The following is an 18,596-nucleotide window of genomic DNA, read 5'->3' as shown; positions in this document are numbered from 1 at the left end:
AACTTAAGGTTTGCTTTAAGTACGGATGGTATAAATCCTTTCGAGGAGTAGAGCAGTAGTCATAGCACTTGGCCTGTTACTATATGTATCTACAACCTTCCTCCCTGGTTATGCATGAAGCGTAAGTTTATTATGATGCCAGTGCTCATCCAAGGCCCAAGGCAACCTGGCAATGACATCGATGTGTACCTAAGGCCACTAGTTGAAGAACTTCTACTTTTGTGGAACAGACCAGGTGTACGTGTGTGGGATGAGCACAAACAGGAGCACTTTGACCTATGAGCATTGTTGTTCGTAACAATCAATGATTGGCCTGCTCTAAGTAATCTTTCAGGACAATCAAACAAGGGATATAATGCATGCACATACTGTTTCGATGACATTAAAGGTGTATTCTTAAAAAAATGTCGAAAGGTCGTGTACCTTGGCCATCGTCGATTTCTTCCTACGAATCACCCCCTAAGAAAGAAAGGCAAGCATTTTAAAGGTAAGACAGACCACCAGACCAAGCCAGGCAACCAAACTAGTGAGGATGTACTCAATATGGTCAAGGATATGAAAGTAGTATTTGGAAAGGCACATGGCAGTGAACCTATTCCGAATGACGCCGACGATCACGCACCCATGTGGAAGAAGTCCATATTTTGGGAGCTACCCTATTGGCAAGTCCTAGAGGTCCGTAGCGCGATCGATGTGATGCATCTGACGAAGAATCTTTGTGTGAACCTGCTAGGCTTTATGGGTGTGTATGAGAAGCCTAAGGACACACTTGAAGCACGATAGGACCTGTGGTGTTTGAAAGAACGAGACAACCTACATCTAGAGAAGACAGATGATGGACGCCATTACTTAAGTCCTGCCAGCTACACTCTTAGCAAAGAAGAGAAGGAAAGCATGTTTGAATGCCTATCAAGCATCAAGGTACCATCTGAATTCTCCTCGAATATAAAGGGTATAATAAATGTGCCAGAGAAGAAATTCCTAAACTTAAAGTCACATGACTGCCACGTGCTCATGACGCAATTGCTTCTAGTTGCATTAAGAGGAATTCTACCTCCAAATGTACGTCTAGCCACCGTGAAGCTATGTGCATTCCTCAATGCAATTTCTCAGAAGGCAATCGATCCAATAGATCTAGCTAAACTACAGAATGATGTGGTTCAATGTCTTATTAGCTTTGAGTTGGTGTTCCCTCCTTCCTTCTTTAATATCATGACACACCTCCTAGTTCACCTAGTCAAGGAGATTAGCATTCTCGGTCCTGTGTTCCTACACAACATGTTCCCCTTTGAGAGGTTCATGGGAGTCCTAAAGAAATATGTTCACAGCCATGCTCGACCAGAAGGAAGCATCACCAAGGGCTATGGAACAGAGGAGGTCATTGAGTTTTGTATTGACTTTATTCCTGACCTTGACCCGATTGGTGTTCCTGAATCGCGACACGAGGGGAGACTAAGTGGAAAGGGGACACGAGAGGTTTAGGAGGGAACATTTCTTGGGAGCATGGTTTCCCTAATGACAGAGATACCTATAGAAGCCGGCAAAGAAGGAAGGATGAGGATACATTGCAGATCAGTAGGTTGGAGGAATATGTTCATGAGTCACGGGAGGCGTTGCTTCAAGCACTGGAGCGCGAAAAAGACATGTAAGCTAGAATGCAGGACAAAATCATAAAGCAAGTGCAAATAGCAATGAGTGCCCAATGGCAGGCATTAGATCTAGGAATCAACATTAATATTAGCCCCCCTGATCAGTTGAAAAGCAACTACGCTTCCACGGAGTTGCCAAATCAAGTTAACGCAATGCTACGTTTCCCCGTGGATGACATCACTACACCATTTACATCATGTGAGCTACATATTTCAAAAGAGAATGCCACAATCATGGTGGCTCTTGGTGTTTTTTCTCCTCTAGATTCTACCAAGACACCAAGAATCCATGGGGTAATAATACCACCTGGATATGTTAGCATCTCAGTGGATAGAGTTAACAAAGGTTTTAGTGATCTGGCTCTTGACATTCCAGGAGATGATGGGGAGAAGACTCTAGAAGAAGCAGAGAAGACATTCATACTATGGCGCAAGTGCTACATCATTATTCCCGGGGTCTCTAGTCCACCGCCGCTTCCTCAACTGCCAGACAATAGGTGCGGACAAAAGTGAACGAAATAATTTTTTCACTAATTTTCTATTGACATGCATGATTAATAATAACAATATTTCTTATACCTAATTATTCTTTTTTGTACTCACACAGCAGGGCCTCTGCCAACCTAAGTCAAATTATTCAATCTCCAGATCATCATAGTGCTCCGGGCAATGATTATGCACCGCCGCCACCTCCAAGGAGGTCTCCAACGCCTCCAAGGAGGTCTCCAACGGCTGCCCCGCCTCCCTTGATGATCAAGAAGCAGCCAGCTCCTAAGAGGTCTGCCCCGCAAACGAAGCTGTTGGCCCACCAGCCGGTAAAAAAGAAAGCCTCCTCTAATCCAGTTATTCCTAAAAACTATCTTATAAGAAAAGTAAAAAGAAATTAAAGGATGCAGTACAAAAAGATGTGAAAAGTTTCTTTGAAAAAGTAAGAAAGCAACGAGAAGCGAGGGAGAACCTGGAGAAACCGTACTTCTACCTAGCTCCAGATCTTCTAAGAAAGAAGGTGGACCAAAAAAAGCGGGAATCTCAAAAGACCCGGCCAAAATCGGACTATGACCGCTCTCTCACCAAGTCATTTGAGGCAGCGCAGAAAAAGACTAGAGTAGGAAAAGGTGTTGCACAACTTGGACAATAATCGCAACAATCAATCCCCCCTCTTGTCATTCGTAATGAATATGGTTCAAACTTAGACTTATTGGACATCGATTTTGAGGACCTAGCTCGGTTTTACGAGGATACCCGTTTGGACCTTACCCAAGTACTCGCTGAAGGACCATCTGCTCCGAAAGTGGATCCTTGGAAGAAATTTGAACATAGAAAGAGTCTATACAACCCTGAGGCCTTAGGTGAACTAGGTACGCAAATGTACTTGCTAAACAAGTGGTACATGCCGGCATGTGAACGGAGAGAGAACTTTATTTCTGTCAGAGTTAAATCCCAACATTACTTCCGTGGCGATGACGTTATATATGTCGAGTTTTTCGAATTACACCAACTATGCCACCTGGACTCTCTCGATAAAAGTCTTATTAGCTGCTATTGTCTGTAAGTGTGATTATTTTCTACTATTAAAGTGTATATATATAAAGCTATATGTATATATATAAATTATATATTCTCACACTATATTTTTATATATGCAGATATGAGATGATAGAACTCAGAAAGAGAAAGGATAATGATGTTGGTTTCGTTGATCCAAATGTCGTTTTCAAATACCCTGATCCCCCGCGCTTAATGGAAAGCTGAACTCGAGAAAAATCTCATGAGGTTCTTAGTAAACCAACAAAACAAGGACGTACTCTTCCCCTACAACTTCAACTGAGTGTTAAATAATTAATGTCGATCATATGGATATTTGTTCAATTATTTGCTTACTAGCTAAGCTATCTCCCATATATATGTTGACTCTAGTTAATGTCGATCATATTTGTGTATAAAAACATATGCAGCAATCACTAGATATTGATGGTCATCGATATGACCAATAGTCGGTTGAGCATCTTAGACTTGTTAAGAAAAGAGCAAACAGAGTACCAAGACATGATATATATTATCCAAGGGTAATTTAGTCTCTCTAGCAACTATATATACCCCGATCTCTTAACTGCAACAATTATTAAAGGCCAAATTAATTTTTTATTTTATTGAGCGCAGTGTTTGGAAAAGTTTCATTGAGGAACACCACATGAAACATTGCAAAGCGCCACTGGATGTAATCGCACACAAAGTAAGTACTAGCTACATTTATATATATAATTCAATTAACACCATGCATGCTTTCAATTTACCGGATCTTTTTTCTCATAAAAGTGAGTTCTGAGGCAAGAACAGGGGAACAACTACTGTGGATACTATGTTTGTGAGTTCATCATGGCGTACTCAAAAAGAACTCCTGAAGAGAATCTCAAAGTACGTTATATAAATATATTCATATATTCACAATTTCTTTTATTGCTCATATATATAAGTAATCACGTGACCAACACACACACACACACACATATATATATATATATATTAATACTTTTCCTTTAACTTTTATTGAAGACTCTATGGTTGAAGGAAAAAGTCATACGACGTGACCAACTGAAAGCAATTCAAGAGACCATAGTAAAATTTCTTAATGACCAGATCCAAAACCCCATCGGCGAATTCTACAATGACGTGAACGAAACATGGAAGCCAAACCAGATGGAGTGAATTTGTTATCCCAAGGATATGATAGAATATACAATGCAAACTTTATTTGTAATATATATATACACACACACACACAAATTATATGTACATAAAATAACGTACAATATATATATATATATATGCATGTAATATATACGTTAGTTTCATACTTTAGTTTGTACAAAATGTTCGAACATTATAAATGTGTAGAATACGTATATTATTAGCAGCGTAGAATGCGTATTCGAAAACCTATTCGAAAACCAAAACAGGTCATCAATTGAAAATAGAAACAAAAAAAGAAAAAAAAAGAAAACCTTTAGTCCCGGTTGATAATACCAACCGGGACTAAAGGGCCGGCCCACGTGGCCAGGTTGGGAGGCCTCTTTAGCCCCGCTTGGTATTACCAACCGGGACTAAAGGTGGACCTTTAGTCTCGGGCGCGAAACTGGGACTAAAGGAGGGGCCCTTTAGTCCCGGATTCGTGCTCCCGATTCCAAAACCAGGACTGAAGGGGGTTGAGAACCGAGAGTACAGCTAGTTTCTCTACTAGTGATAGGACAACGCAGGGGGGATTGTGAGCAACTAAGAAGTGTAGTAGCAATTAGGGACGACGATTGCAAACAAATCTAAACCTAGACTAACCGGAGTCGTAAGAACAGCGGGAAGGGTGCGCTTAAAACGGTTACGTACCGGATCTGGCGAAATCGACGGTCGATGACGGGTCAAATGAGGCGACGAGGACGTGAACAACCAGATCAGACTTCAAATCGGCCGGATCCCAGACACGCAAGGATCCTATTGAAACGAAAGTGGGATATCAGAGGTCTTTTACGGCCAGATCCGAAGGGGGGAGGGACGGAAAAGGCAACGACGGCGATGAAATACCTCGGACAAACAGGCGGCGCTGCCAATCGACGACGGATCGATGGCGGGGACAGGCGACGGGTCGAAGGGGGGCAGCGTGGATCCTGGCGTTTGCGGTCGATTGACGGCCGGAGGGTGTCCGGTTCGGGAGGTGGAGGCGTTGGGGGTGGCGGGGAGCGACGGGCGGAGACGCGCAGCGCCGCAAGGACTGGAACCCTAGCGGGCGAGCGAATGGGAGAGAGGGAAATGACACGGTGCCGTCGGAGGCGTGTATACCAGCCGAACGCCTGGGCTGAAAAGGCCTTAACCATCAACCGAATTCAGCCCGTACCAGCAACAAGTGGAGTAGCCGAACGGGCCGAAGAGTTAAATGCACCGTAGGTCCATTAATTTTTGGTGGTGTGTCATCTAGGTCCATCAACTTTTAAACTGCATTTTTTGGTCATTAACTTTTGGTGGTGTGTCATTTAGGTCCATCAACTTTTAAACTGCATTTTTGGGTCCATTAACTTTTGCTGGTGTCATTTAGGTCCATCAACTTTCAAATTGCATTTTTTATCCTAAACTTTTTAACTGGTTCGCCGTAGGTTCATACCCCTTCGTTTAGCGAATAGATCTGACATGGCACGTCAAATAAGCTGCCACTGTAGAGTAGGTGATGAGTCCATAGCTCCTCCATATATTCATAGAGACTTGTCTAGCAATAATTCAAATGTAGCAGCTGGTAATTCGTTAATATCCTCTAGTCTTAAATTTGGGACTATTATTTTTAAGGATAAATATATTGTGGACATGGAGAAATTTACAACTGCTGGACTATCATCAAAGATATTTTATAGAGGTGCCTTATTATTGCGTGGAAAGGAGAAAAAAATAAAACCAACAAAATACATCGGTACTAATTCTCAAGAGGTGGAGATCATCAATGGATTTTTTCCAACGTGATTAGCATCCTTGCTATAGTATTTTATTATTTTCATGCATTAGTTTTCTATCCAATTGTGATACACGATCTTTAATCTAGCATCTAGCTTTTAGTGCCTGTGCACCTATGTCCGTGAATTAAATTGGTGGCTGCGTTTGGACGTGCCATGCATGTAAGCCGAATCAGGGACTCAGGGTCAATCGGTCCTAGTTAGGCTGGTGGAGTCCGAGTTTTATTTGGGTCAGGTGGCCTGCGTGCCTATACCTGTGGCCTTCGACTTTGTACATGGTAGATTAGACTGAATTTTATTGTAGAGTTTATTCCCCGTCGAGCTACCGCTCGAAAAACCCTAGATGGTGATCCTATCAGGTTCTTCGTATTGAAGATTATCTTCGGATGGTGATCTCGTCCTGTACTTCATGGTGGCAGCTTTTTTGGCGTGCCATGTTAGATCTATTTGCTAAACAAAGGGGTATGGACCTACGGTGAACCAGTTAAAAAGTTTAGAGATCCAAAAATAAATTAAAGTTGATGGACCTAGATGACACACCATCAAAAATTAATAGACCTAAAAATACAGTTTAAAAGTTGATGGACCAAGATGACATATCACCAAAAATTAATGATTAAAAATATAATTTAAAAATTGATGGACATGAATCGCAACACCTAAAAATTAATAAACCTCCGGTGCATTTAACTCTATAAATAAATATAGACTTTGCAAGTGCCGGTGCCACTGTTAGCCGAAATGAATCGCACCAACCAAAGCTATTTACGGGCTATCAAAGAAGCACAGCTCCGGTAGTGAGTAGTAGGCGAATGCCGGTTTTTCTCCTCCTCTGATCCCCTTCTAGCTCGTCCCCTCCGGCCCCCTTCCTCTTCGCCTCCGGCTTCCGCCGGCAGCTTGAGGGAGGTGGGCCGGCCCCAGTTTCCGGTTTCCTGTGTACATACTAGTTTCTCCTAGGTTATGTTTGCATCGAGTGTTTTCCGGATGCTTCCTACCCGAAGCCGTACCGAGGTTGCCGCTGCCGTCGCTTGGATTTTGGTGGCCCGCACCATCACCTCCGATGGTGCTCCTACCGCCGAATTTGAAGCTCACGGTAACGGCAAGCCCCAGGTACGGAATAAAATAATCCTTCCACTTCTCCTCCGGCCAGCTTCGCTCGCCCCAATTTCAGATCTGGCCGTGGCCCTCTTGCCGGGGGTGTGCTGCGAGGTGAAGGGAGGAAGTCTCATCGGCGGTCTGGCCTATGCCGCTCTGCCGCGGTGGTGCTCAACTTCGGCTTTTCGCCCTGCCGCGGTTCTACGTCGCCGTCCGTCGTCCTGCAGCTATGCTCTGTCAAGCTTTTCAAGACCTGCATCATCGTCGAGTTGTTCGTCGTCGTCACCTTTGCAGTTCGTCACCGGCCACCACGGGTCTCCATCGAGCCTATTTTCTACACTCTGGCGTCAAGCTCCATCTAGATCATTCCTCGTCGGAGATGTCCACCATGGAAGGTTCATGGGCCCTCCTTAACCTAAGCTATAAGCGAGGCCCTTCCATCCCGGCGTATTGCACGCCGATCTACGTACGGTGACCTGCTTCACGGCGGCGGCGGCGGCGGCGGCGGCGACGACGTCTCCTCAGACCTGTGCTGCGACGCGTGTTTTGCTTTCTCCTTCGTGGTGACACATACAGGATTAGATGAAGGGAGAATCATGTATTCGGCACCGGAACAAATCAGTCTCTTTATTTAGCACTAAAAATTTTGAACTTTCTTATTTGACATCGAGTTAAAAAAAATTTTCTATAAATGGCACTACTGTTCATTTACCGCCTGTTCGCTGGTTGGTTTCTGGGCTGATTTGGGCTGGCTGGTGCTGGTTTGTTGTGAGAGAAAAACACTGTTGACTGGCTGATTTGGGCTGGCTGAAACCAACAAGCGAACAGGCTGTTAGTGTATTCATCCATCAGTTGACTACGTTGACTCTGTCATGTTTCTTTCGAAAGTACCAAAATGCCCCTCTATATTCGCTCGTGGCCGACGGCTCGTCTCCTGCCCGGGAGCTCGCAGAGGCGCGGTGGCCTCTCGCGCCGGACTCGGCAGATCGAGGCACGGGGGACGCGCCGGGAGTTCCTCGCCCACCAGCGCTGGCCCCAGCTCGCAGCGCGGGGGGCGTGGTGGGGCGATCTCGCCCGCCGATGCTAGTGCCAGGCCGCGACGCGGGGGGACACGACGGGGCAAGCTCGCCCACCGACGCTCTAGCCAGCCCACCTGGCTTGTCGTCGTGAACAGGCCGCGGGGCGGCATCGCCTGCCGGCGCCCGAAACGGGGCGCGCGGCTCCTCGGAGAGAAGGGGGCGATCGAGAAGTTCCTGCATAATCACCTGCAAGATCCGCGCGCAAGCCTGGATGTGTCACGACCGTTCATGCGAGCGCAGCGTGCGTCTCGGCGAGGAGGAGGTCGTCGAGCAACTTCTCTGTCCAGAGATGACGCGATGGCGCTGGAGCTAGAAGCGACGCCGGTCATGTGGCTCCGGCCGTGGGACGAGCGGCGGTTGTGCTGCGCAAAACATGGCCTCTCCTGCGCTGGTGTGGAGCAGGATAGCGATGCCAGATGGCGCGACACGACTCGAGCGCGCTCGTGGCCGCGTGGCCCGGTGCTGAATCACTCGGCGTCAAACGCCGACTGAGCCATGCACGGTGTGCTCTGCTCTTGAGCCATGATGTTATGATGACGACATATACTCTCTTTTTCTTTTAGAAAACTAAAAGATAAATACCTTGAAAATATAAGTTACGTATTTCAACTAGCAGCCATCTTGAGCCATGCATCCTTGATCTGTGGCCAAGATGAAAAGAAGAGTGAGGAGCATAATCTGTACCTGCTATTACCAATTTAAAATTTATTGATTATTTATTTGCAGTCTTCAATTATCAAAAATCCACATTTTACTTCAAAGTATATTTATGATATTTATGATTTTCTTATTTGACAACCTGTCTATTTATTTTTTTTCTATTTAGCACCATGGACTTTTGCTACAATCAAGGGCATTTATGTTATTTTGCTAGCCACTTGACGCCGTTATTGGTCTAAATGGACCACAGTGTTATTTACGAAAGAAAATTTCAACTCGATGCTAGATAAGGAAGTTCAAATTTTCTAGTGCCAAATATAAAAAACCGATTTATTTTAGTGCTAAATACATAATTCTCCCTTAGATGAACACGTATCTAGTGCACCTGCTTTTATAATATATATATATATATATATATATAAAAGTTATTCTGTAGCCAGCTACAGGATAGTAGTTATATATATAGGGAGAGACTATTCAGTAGCCGGCTACAAAATAAGTTATTCTGTAGCCACCTCCATTTACTATAATTTTATATACTAATTTACCATAATATAAATACATATTTACGATAGTTGGGTTACTATAACACATAGGGATATTTACCATAACGTTATATTAAACCACTTAGTAAGGAGTTACTATAATCTCGTAAAATAACATAGTAATTATCGTAACTCAAAGTGGCTACAGAATAAGTTATTCTATAGCTAGCTACAGGATAGTAGTTCTATATATATATATATATATATATATATATATATATATATATATATATATGTGTATGCTTCTTGTCAAAAGAAAAAAGAGCTATTTACGGGCTGCGACCTTGGTGGGCTTTTATTTGCGGGCTGCGACTTATGGTGGGCTATATGGCAACATGGTCCGTCCTGCGCGGTGGCTTAGCAGGCCCAAAGGTGAACGGGGGCTTTGCTAGGCGCCGCTGCCGCTCGAGCGGACGCCAGCTGCGGAGCCGGCCCTTCCCTTCCCCGTTACTCTTCCGGCCGCCGCCGCACGTCGGCACGTGGACATCTTGCCGCCGCCGCAGACCACGCGGCCGGTCTAGAAGCAGCTCTCCTCTCGTAGTGACGCCCACCCCCGCCACTTCGACTGGACTGGCTTCTCCTTTTGACGGTAAGGAGTCCCTAGCTTTGCTTTGGTGGATCATTCCTAGATTTCGTTTTTTGCGGAAGATCGTTAACGGAGGACCCAAATCGAGATCATTGGTGCCCTATCGTGTTGGTCCCCTTCTCTTCCCCATCTTCCTCTCCTCTTCTGCTGAGTGCCGAGCATCACCACCCATTTGCGCCGCCGGTGGAGGCGGGCTCAGCGGAGGTGCTCTCCTCGCCGGCGCCGGCGCCGCCCCCGGTCGCGGTCCCCTCCGTCGCCGCCCGAGCTATCCCGGCCGCGCTGGGCTCAATCCAGATTCGCGCGAGGGGGAGGCGCGCGGGACCGAGCTCGCCACTACCGTCGGTGAGGCGCCGTTCACCATCGAGGTCTTCCTCTCTCTCTCTCGAAATGTCTTGCCGCCACAAGAAACTGCGGATAGGGGAGCGGGGATGCATCTCCTAGATTTGAGGGAGAGATACAGGGATTTTGAGTAGTTACTTAAAAATTTTAGGTATTGGTAATGGGTAGGAAATACCTATGTGGCAGTTTTTCACTATTGGGAATGAGTCAAGTAATATGTTGGAGATGCTCTTAAGCATAGTCCTGGGTAGTGCTAGTTTGGGAGTGATGGCGATTGTCGAGGTTCCAGTTGATTTGGGAGGGGTTTGGGTTCAACCTAGCGCTGCAACATCCTCAAGACCCACACCTGTCTGTCGCTCGTTCCCCAGATTTAGCTCTACTACTGTGAAAATACTGTAGCTTAGTACTGCTGTGCTGCAGCAACAGCCGCAGCTGCAGCCATAGGAAACGAGCAGGCTGCTTGGTGCAGAGCTGGGCGGCGGCGCCCCGCTCCCCCCAACCCGCCATCCGCGAGGTCGGCGTCGTCGCTACCCACACCCTCTCTCCTGGCACCTTTCCTCGTGCTACCTCGTTTGGTTTGCCACTGCTGGTTCATCATGGCGACTGTGTCCGCCGACCCCCCTCTGTGCTGTTGGTGCCTGGCCTCCGGATCGGGGCTCACAAGGGTTCCCCAGGTTGTGAGGTGGCGTGGGCTTGGAAAATTCTGAATTTTTGCTCAGGATTGGTGGCGGCCCCAGTAATTGGAGCTAGCTGTGTATGTCAGACCGATTAGCACGACATGTTGACCAAGTGCACCAAGTGGTTGAGATTAGAGATTTTGATCGACTGCATTTATCTACAGTACTTCAGATTCAGGCGGTATGTTGACTTTGCCAGAGTCTTGTTCAGTTTATTTAGCACATGCCATACACAAATAGTGATACCGAGGAACATTGGTGTCTTCAGGGAATCCAGATTCAGGTGGTCAACATCATGAATCCCATACTGGCTGCGAAAGAGATTAATCATTCTAAGCTTAATCTGATCACCCTTTAGACAATCATTTAGTGGCAAACCTTCAGCCAGCCAATAATCAACTAGTTGTTCCTTACTAATAGATCCATTGTTGTGGGAAAAAAGAGTGCAATATAGAAAGTACTGTTTTTGAGTGTGTTTCAGCTTGTCATAGCTGTATTTGAGTCGATAAAACATTTCATCACATCTTCATTGTTGAACAAATGATGTCATTCCTTGATATTTTATTCTAATTACATTTTATAGATTTCTCACTAAGCTGCTGCATTTGCTCTTCCTCAACTGAGTTGACAAACTTATTTCTTTCAGTCTGTGGCCTGCTGCCTTATACTTGGTAGAATATTAGAGTCAAGCATCCAGCTATGGCCTTTAAGATTGTTTCTCAGTTTGTGGGAGCATGTGAAGCCAAGACAAGATGTACTAGAGTTTTTCTCTGGAACATTTTCTTTCTCTGCACATTTAGTTCCAGGTGTCAGTAAAAGTACAATCATACTATATGTGTGTAGTTGTAGCCTGTAGTTGCTGATGTCATCCTTGACAGAATAGAAATGGATCTTTCTACTGATGATGTATCAGTAGAAGTACACTGCATATAGAGAAGTGATCATCACTGAATTTTAGACGTCAGTGCTTCTAGTTAAGCTATAATAACACTGAAAAGCATTATGTTAGTTCACAGAGCATCTCATCTTCATGGCCAATGTAGCTGCTTGAACCAGCTTGTTCATACCCGATGTTCTCACATTGCTTGCCCCCAGCTTCTTGATCTTGCTATTGTTTGTTTCCAAGGTAGCTGCTTGAACCAGCTCGTTCTTTGGACTGTCTGCTTGACGGATCCCCTCACCTGCGCCATAGACGCCAGGCGGTGACCAAGCTCCAATTGAAAACTAAACATTTGCATATTCCAAGCTGGGGAAAAGGAGGCAATACCAAAATCTAGCGGGGACAAACCAAGGGCCGAATCGAGAGAGAGGGAGGGGGTTGATGATGTAGATTAAGGCCATTTGGTAGCATGGAATAGTTTGTTTAACCCTCCTGGCAGCAGCACTGTAGTTTTGGCTTCAGTTCAAATAATTTCAGTTAGTGGTGCTGAATATGGGTTCCATATTTCTGGTGTTGGGTGTTGGGTGTTGTGACGACCTTTGAGGTTGATCTGAAAGTTAAGGGGCTACTGAATGAGTTATTTTCTTCTCATGATTTGTGGTTACATGTGGTGTGGCATAGTAGCATTTTGAAGTTAGCTAAATTATTTGTTGGATGAAATGTTGATCCTGTAAATGATCTGTTATTGAGTTGCTCAAACTCCTACTGTATCAAGCTACTGCTGCTAATAGATCTCTGTTAATAGACCTCTGGTCTGCATGCTAATACTAATATGCCCCATGCACCAAGAAATGCCTTCTGATGGTGATATTATCTTTGTTTGCAACAAGAAACACTGATGCTTGAACATCTGTTTAGTCTTCAGTGACTTCATGGCCAACGTGTGCCACATGATCCTAAATTCTGTCGCTACTCCCCTTGTCTACTTATTAAGATAGCTTGTCCATGTTCTTAACTATTTTATGTAAATTAATTAGGCTCTGTTTAATTTGGTGGAGGCTCTGTAATTCCTGTTTTGGTTCCTCTTGCTGGTGATTAGACAAGATAGTTCATTTGGCTGTTAAGCTTACTTCCTTGCCTGTTTCATCCGATCATTCGCACGTGGGCTATGAAGCAGCAGTGACGTATATGTACGTGGACTGGCGAGGTTTGACCCCCGGCTAACTGTGGATCGTTTGGGCCAGGCGTAGGCATGGATCAGGTATTCAGGTTGGACCCGTTTGCTGTGACCCTCCGCAACTGATGGGGCGAGGAGTCGAGATTACGTGTGCTCTGCTCCGCCCTGTTTGAAGCCCTAGTTTAACCAAGCTGCACAGTCAACAGGATGGTTGGGTGTAGGGGAAAGTTAGTAAGACTTTGGTGCTTTCGTGGTGAGTTCTGTCATCATTTACATAGTCCAACAGTCTTGCCAAAATGGCATATATAAACTTGCTGGGGGTACTGGTCTCATTGTATTGATTGGCTATTTTATTTTTTTACCATTCCTTGTCTGTGATGAGGTTTACTGCTGTACATGCAGATGACTAGGTGGGATGAAATTTTGACTCTTCCAGTTCAGAACCCACCATCCTTGGAGTTCTCAGCAGCAGATATCTCGTGGTCAATGGTGGAGGGCTGGAAGGATTCTATGGATAGGCTTGCGCTGATTCCATATTCTAGGGTGAATGACTTTGTCAGAGGAGAGTCGAACAACAAAGATTGCCCAACAAGATTTCACGTTGAAGCACGGAGAAGGCGTCCTCCGACAATGAATTGCAAGCCGAAAGTTGATGGGATACTTGAGTATATTCTGTAAGTAATTTGAAGCATTACTTATGTTTTCCATCAGACATGACCCTAGGCTGTAGGTTGTTTAGTTGTCTCACCTCTTAAAATGAATATATGAATGCAGTTCCTTGTGCCAGATGTTAAAATTCAGAGTATAATTTTGAACTTGATTGCACCATTCCGTGCAGGTATTGGTGTTCTTTTGGTCCAGATGATTATAGGAAGGGTGGTAATGTACGGCCTAGCAGGCCCATCTCAGAAAAGAGAAAAACACCTGCTGGCCGCCCTAATACAAAGAGGGGCTGTGTGTGCCATTTTATTGTGAAGCGCTTGATTGTTGAACCATCTGTGGCTCTTGTGATATATAACCATAATAAGCATGTAGATAAGAAAGGCATGCCATGCCATGGTTCTATGGACAAGATGGCTGTAGGGACAAAGGCAATGTTTGCACCATACATATCTGATGAGTTGCGTCTTCAAGTTATGTCTTTGCTCTATGTTGGTATTCCAGTGGAGACCATAATGCAGAGGCATACTGAAATAGTTGAAAAGCAAGGAGGTCCATCAAATAGAGATGATCTTCTTACTCATAGATATGTTAGGAGACTGGAAAGGAAAATACGTCGTTCTGTTTATGAGCTTGATGATGATGACACTATTAGTATTGACTTATGGGTTGAAAATAACCAGGATTACGTGTTCTTCTATGAAGATTTTTCAGATACAGACACCTTTGTCTTGGGCATCCAGACAGATTGGCAGCTACAGCAAATGATTCAGTTTGGCAGCCATAGTTTAATGGCTTCTGATTCAAAGTTTGGAACAAACAAGCTAAAGGTTTGTCAATGACTCTTTTGTTAATATTTGTTCCAATAGTAGTTTAAAATTTACTCATTTCATTGTAGCATTCCCATTCACCATTTTGCAGTATCCTGTACACAGCATCCTTGTTTTCGACCAGCACAAAAATGCAATTCCTGTTGCGTGGATTATAACCCCCAATTTTGCACATGGTGAAATACATAAATGGATGGGTGCTCTTTATGATCGAGCTCATACCAAAGATCCTACTTGGCAATTGGGTGGCTTTATTATTGATGATCCCTTGGCAGACGTTCACACAATAAGGTAGTCAATAGTCTTTTTAACTTCATTTTACTCTTTCCTGGGGCTGCACTGCCTGACCATATAACATGTTTAACAGGGAAGTCTTCCATTGCCCTGTGCTGATCAGTTTATGGCGTATCCGGCATGCTTGGCATAAAAATTTGGTTAACAAATGTTCAGACATTGAGAAGCGTTCAGCGATGGCCAAACGTCTTGGAGATGCAATATCTAGTATATGCAGAGGAAATGGTGATGTTGAATTATTTGAAGGTTTTCTGCAAGATTTTGTTGATTGTGCTGGGTTTCTAGACTACTTTGAAGCTAGATGGCTTCCAAGACTTGGTCAGTTCATGTACCTTTCTACTATCATATTTTGCTTTTCCATCTCTGGATTTTACTGTACTTGCCAATGGTTTTTAGTTATACCCTCTCTTAAGAAGTAAAGTGTTGAAGTTATTTGGTTGAGGTTTCTTGATTGCTGTCAGATCCTCTACCGCTGACTGTTAAATATTTTCCAGGGGCATGGATTACTGTCTTAAAGGCCACCTCATTGGCTACAGCACAGGTAGCTTCAGCAATAGAGAGTTACCATCACCTGCTAAAACTTCGGCTGCTAAATGAGGCAGATAAAAGCGTCTACTGGCGTGCTGATTGGTTGGTTCATAAGTTGGGTACAAAGGTCCATTCTTACTACTGGCTGGATGAATTCTCAGGAAAGAACAGCTTTTCACGTTACTGGAGGAGTGAGTGGAGCAGTGGACCAAACCCATGGTGCCAGGGAATGCAGATTTCAGATTCCAATGTTGTCATTGAAGGCAATTATGCCAGTGTTGTCAGCCAGAAGAATAAGGAGAAGTCCCATGTCGTACTGAATCCAGGTTCTGAGTTTGCGTTGTGCGATTGTAGCTGGTCAAGGAAGGGGAACATTTGCAAACATGTAGTAAAGTCAGCAAAGGTCTGCCGTGACAGGGGATTGGCACTGCCATCGTTGGCCATGTTCCACTATTACCAGGCATTGGCAAATCTTGTTCATTGTCCACCCAGTGACACTTTAATTAGTGACCATGCAATGGCTGTGGCAGTTTCTGTTAAAACACAGTTAGATGCAGTGTTGTGCGCTGTTAATGGAAGTTCTTCAATTAGGCCAGCTTTCCAGGATCCACAATCAACGAGTAAGCCAAGAGAATCTGAAATTGAGGAAGCCAACTCTGAGAATGGTGTGTGCGCAAGTCAATCCCAGCCTGGTGCTGGTGACAATGAGGATCAGGACATTCCAACTGGCAAGAAAAGAAAGTCAGGGAACGCTTCTGGTGACAGTGAAGATGTTTCCATATATCAGGACAGTCTGGCTAGCAAGAAACATAAGTCAGGAGAAGCTTCTGGTGACGATGAAGAGGCCTCCACAGAAGAGGACAGTCGGGCTCGTGAAAGTAGGAAGACAGGAGGAACTTCTGCTAACGATAAAGAGGTTTCTGCAGGTCAGGACAGTAGAGATCGCGAGAAGAGAAAGTCGGGAGAACCTTCTGGCAATGAAGGAACTTCAGCAACTCAAGCCATGCAGCCTTCCGAGACTGAAACCAGCCAAGCAACCAATGGACTAAACAATGACAAGCTTAGATTAGCTGAAGGGGCAATTGGGACATGACTTTTCATGAGTGTTGGAGGCTAGGCCCTCCCTCCTCACTTCTGAATGCACCTAGAACGCCTTGAGGGGCTTGTAAATTTCGAGCTACTGAACATATGGATCAGATTGGATGATTCAATTGTTGAATTAACTAGCAACTGAGCTTTAAAAAAACAACTAGCAGCTGCGTCTGTTTCCAAAGTGTGGAAGGAAGCATTATGAATAACGGGATCGTGTAAATTATGCAGGACAACAATTCCAGTCTTAACTGTCGTCACAACAACAATGACAAGTTCCGCTTTAACTGCCTGGCACAGTGTTGAAAACCTAATGACCTCATGAATTTTTTGTAACTGAAGCAATATCATATCGTATCATATGGTACCTACCAAATTAAGGTCTTGTTTGGCTGCACTCATGCATATGGATTGTTGTGAACTTAAGTGTAGCCAAACAAGCCATAACAGATAATTCATGAGTTTGTGGTGCGCTCATGTAATTTTGCTCGATAGATGTTAGTTCAACTGTTACATGAATCGATTTTCAGTCAACAATTGCAGTAGTTTGCACCTCAGTTTCTTTGTCAGTGATTTCAAGACCTGTGCAGGAGAAAATCAAGGGAAGCAAACCTAATATAATTGTCCGCTGCAATCACACTGTAACATTGCTGTGGTCCACATATCACAATCACGGTCCTAGGGAACAGAACTTGATAAGAATAAGATCATCCACAGCCAAACTTGAGTCATGAACAACCACAGCAAGATCGCACATGTTGCTGCCTTGCTGCGGCAACAGCCCTGCTAGTATGCTACAGAAAGGTTTCGTTCTCATGAACCCAACTTGAGTCCCTCAGTTGTACCTACACTGTTGAAATTCTGAAACAGATCTGTTCTTTTGTGTCGCTCATTCTCACATCTCATTGCTTATTTATACGCAGCCAATCTAGTACACTTCTCCGTTCTGTTTCTGGAATATAGAAACCAGCTGGAAATCATCTTCTAACAAATAGTCAGGGTAAAATCTTGTTTCATTCAGAAAGAGTCCCATAACAACTCTTCAGTGCAACACAATATCCATACAAACATCCTAGACGAGTAGCCGTATAGCTCCAGAATTCACGAACCATGATAAGTTCAATTTGAAGCTCTTAAACAGAAGTTAATCCCAGATTACTTTACTAAGGCTAAATTAGCAAATGCAATCACAGACTAAACAAAGCACACCAGGGTTGTAGTCTCCTGCACTGTTTATACTAAAACAATGTTACTTACATTTGAAAGATCACTAAGTCGGTGAGGAGCACGGATTTGGGCAGGCGCTGAGTAGCGGGGGAAGGGGAGCTGGGAATTCACCATGGATCATCCTTGAAAGATGGGAAAGATACGATGGCATCTAGATCATACAGTCCTCCCAATTCTATGCTAATTTCTATTTTCCTTCCCAACTGTGACAAAAATTTCAAATAATTACATTTGAACAAGTGTTAAGGGCTTTATCCCAATAGGATTGGAAGGCAATTATAGTGACATTTGCATTACCATTCACGAACATTCAACAGGCAACAACAACAAAGCCTTTAAACCCCAAACACGTTGGGTAGGCTAGAGTTGAAACCCAGCAGAAGCAATCAAGGTTCAGGCACGTGAATAGCTGTTTTCCAAGCACTCATATCTAAGGCTAAATCTTTAGATATATTCCATCATTTCAAGTCTCATTTTATTGTCTCTACCCAAGTCAACTTCGGTCTTCCTCCGCCTCTCTTCACGTTACTATCCTGGCTTAAGATTCCAGTACGCACCGGTGCCTCTGGAAGTCTCCGTTGGACATGTCCAAACCATCTCAACCGGTGTTAGATAAGCTTTTCTTCAATTGCGAACATTCAACAGGCAATGTTACTGCATTTTCAGCAGCGTGGGAGGAACGCTATACATTTCCAAACTGTGACCACGGAGCCAATCTAGGGCATCACCTAGGTCCTGGCATTTGAAGCCCTTTGATCCTCGAGTCCTCTATTATCATTACACTGTTACACACC

At 44.4% G+C, this 18,596-nt stretch overlaps 1 protein-coding gene across 4 annotated transcripts; it reads left to right on the top strand.

Annotated features, from left to right (window-relative positions):
* Positions 1 to 9,888: 9,888 nt before the first annotated feature.
* LOC136549495 (uncharacterized) lies at positions 9,889 to 16,867 on the top strand. Of its 4 annotated transcripts, none has more exons than XM_066540797.1 (7): positions 9,889 to 10,104; positions 13,242 to 13,427; positions 13,577 to 13,848; positions 14,013 to 14,664; positions 14,756 to 14,955; positions 15,032 to 15,276; positions 15,453 to 16,867. In XM_066540797.1, the coding sequence occupies exons 3-7, from the start codon at positions 13,577 to 13,579 to the stop codon at positions 16,577 to 16,579; spliced, it is 2,496 nt and encodes an 831-aa protein (XP_066396894.1). In that variant the 5' UTR covers positions 9,889 to 10,104; positions 13,242 to 13,427; the 3' UTR covers positions 16,580 to 16,867. The 4 variants fall into 4 exon arrangements, with proteins under 4 accessions (XP_066396894.1, XP_066396893.1, XP_066396892.1 ...); XM_066540796.1 differs by having other exon boundaries at positions 9,889 to 10,466; XM_066540795.1 differs by lacking the exon at positions 13,242 to 13,427.
* Positions 16,868 to 18,596: the final 1,729 nt, after the last annotated feature.

The sequence above is a fragment of the Miscanthus floridulus genome, chromosome 4, assembly GCF_019320115.1.
Source record: "Miscanthus floridulus cultivar M001 chromosome 4, ASM1932011v1, whole genome shotgun sequence".
Classification (NCBI taxonomy): domain Eukaryota; kingdom Viridiplantae; phylum Streptophyta; class Magnoliopsida; order Poales; family Poaceae; genus Miscanthus; species Miscanthus floridulus.
The sequence above is the reverse complement of the archived record's forward strand: the minus strand, read 5'-3'. Positions and strand labels throughout refer to the sequence as shown.

Excerpts from the sequence above, each read along its gene's own strand:
- LOC136549495 (XM_066540795.1), top strand. The coding sequence starts at position 13,577 with ATGACTAGGTGGGATGAAATTTTGACTCTTCCAGTTCAGAACCCACCA. Across the intron at positions 13,849-14,012 it reads GGGATACTTGAGTATATTCT|GTATTGGTGTTCTTTTGGTC; the intron begins GTAAGTAATTTG and ends CATTCCGTGCAG. Across the intron at positions 14,956-15,031 it reads GCAGACGTTCACACAATAAG|GGAAGTCTTCCATTGCCCTG; the intron begins GTAGTCAATAGT and ends CATGTTTAACAG.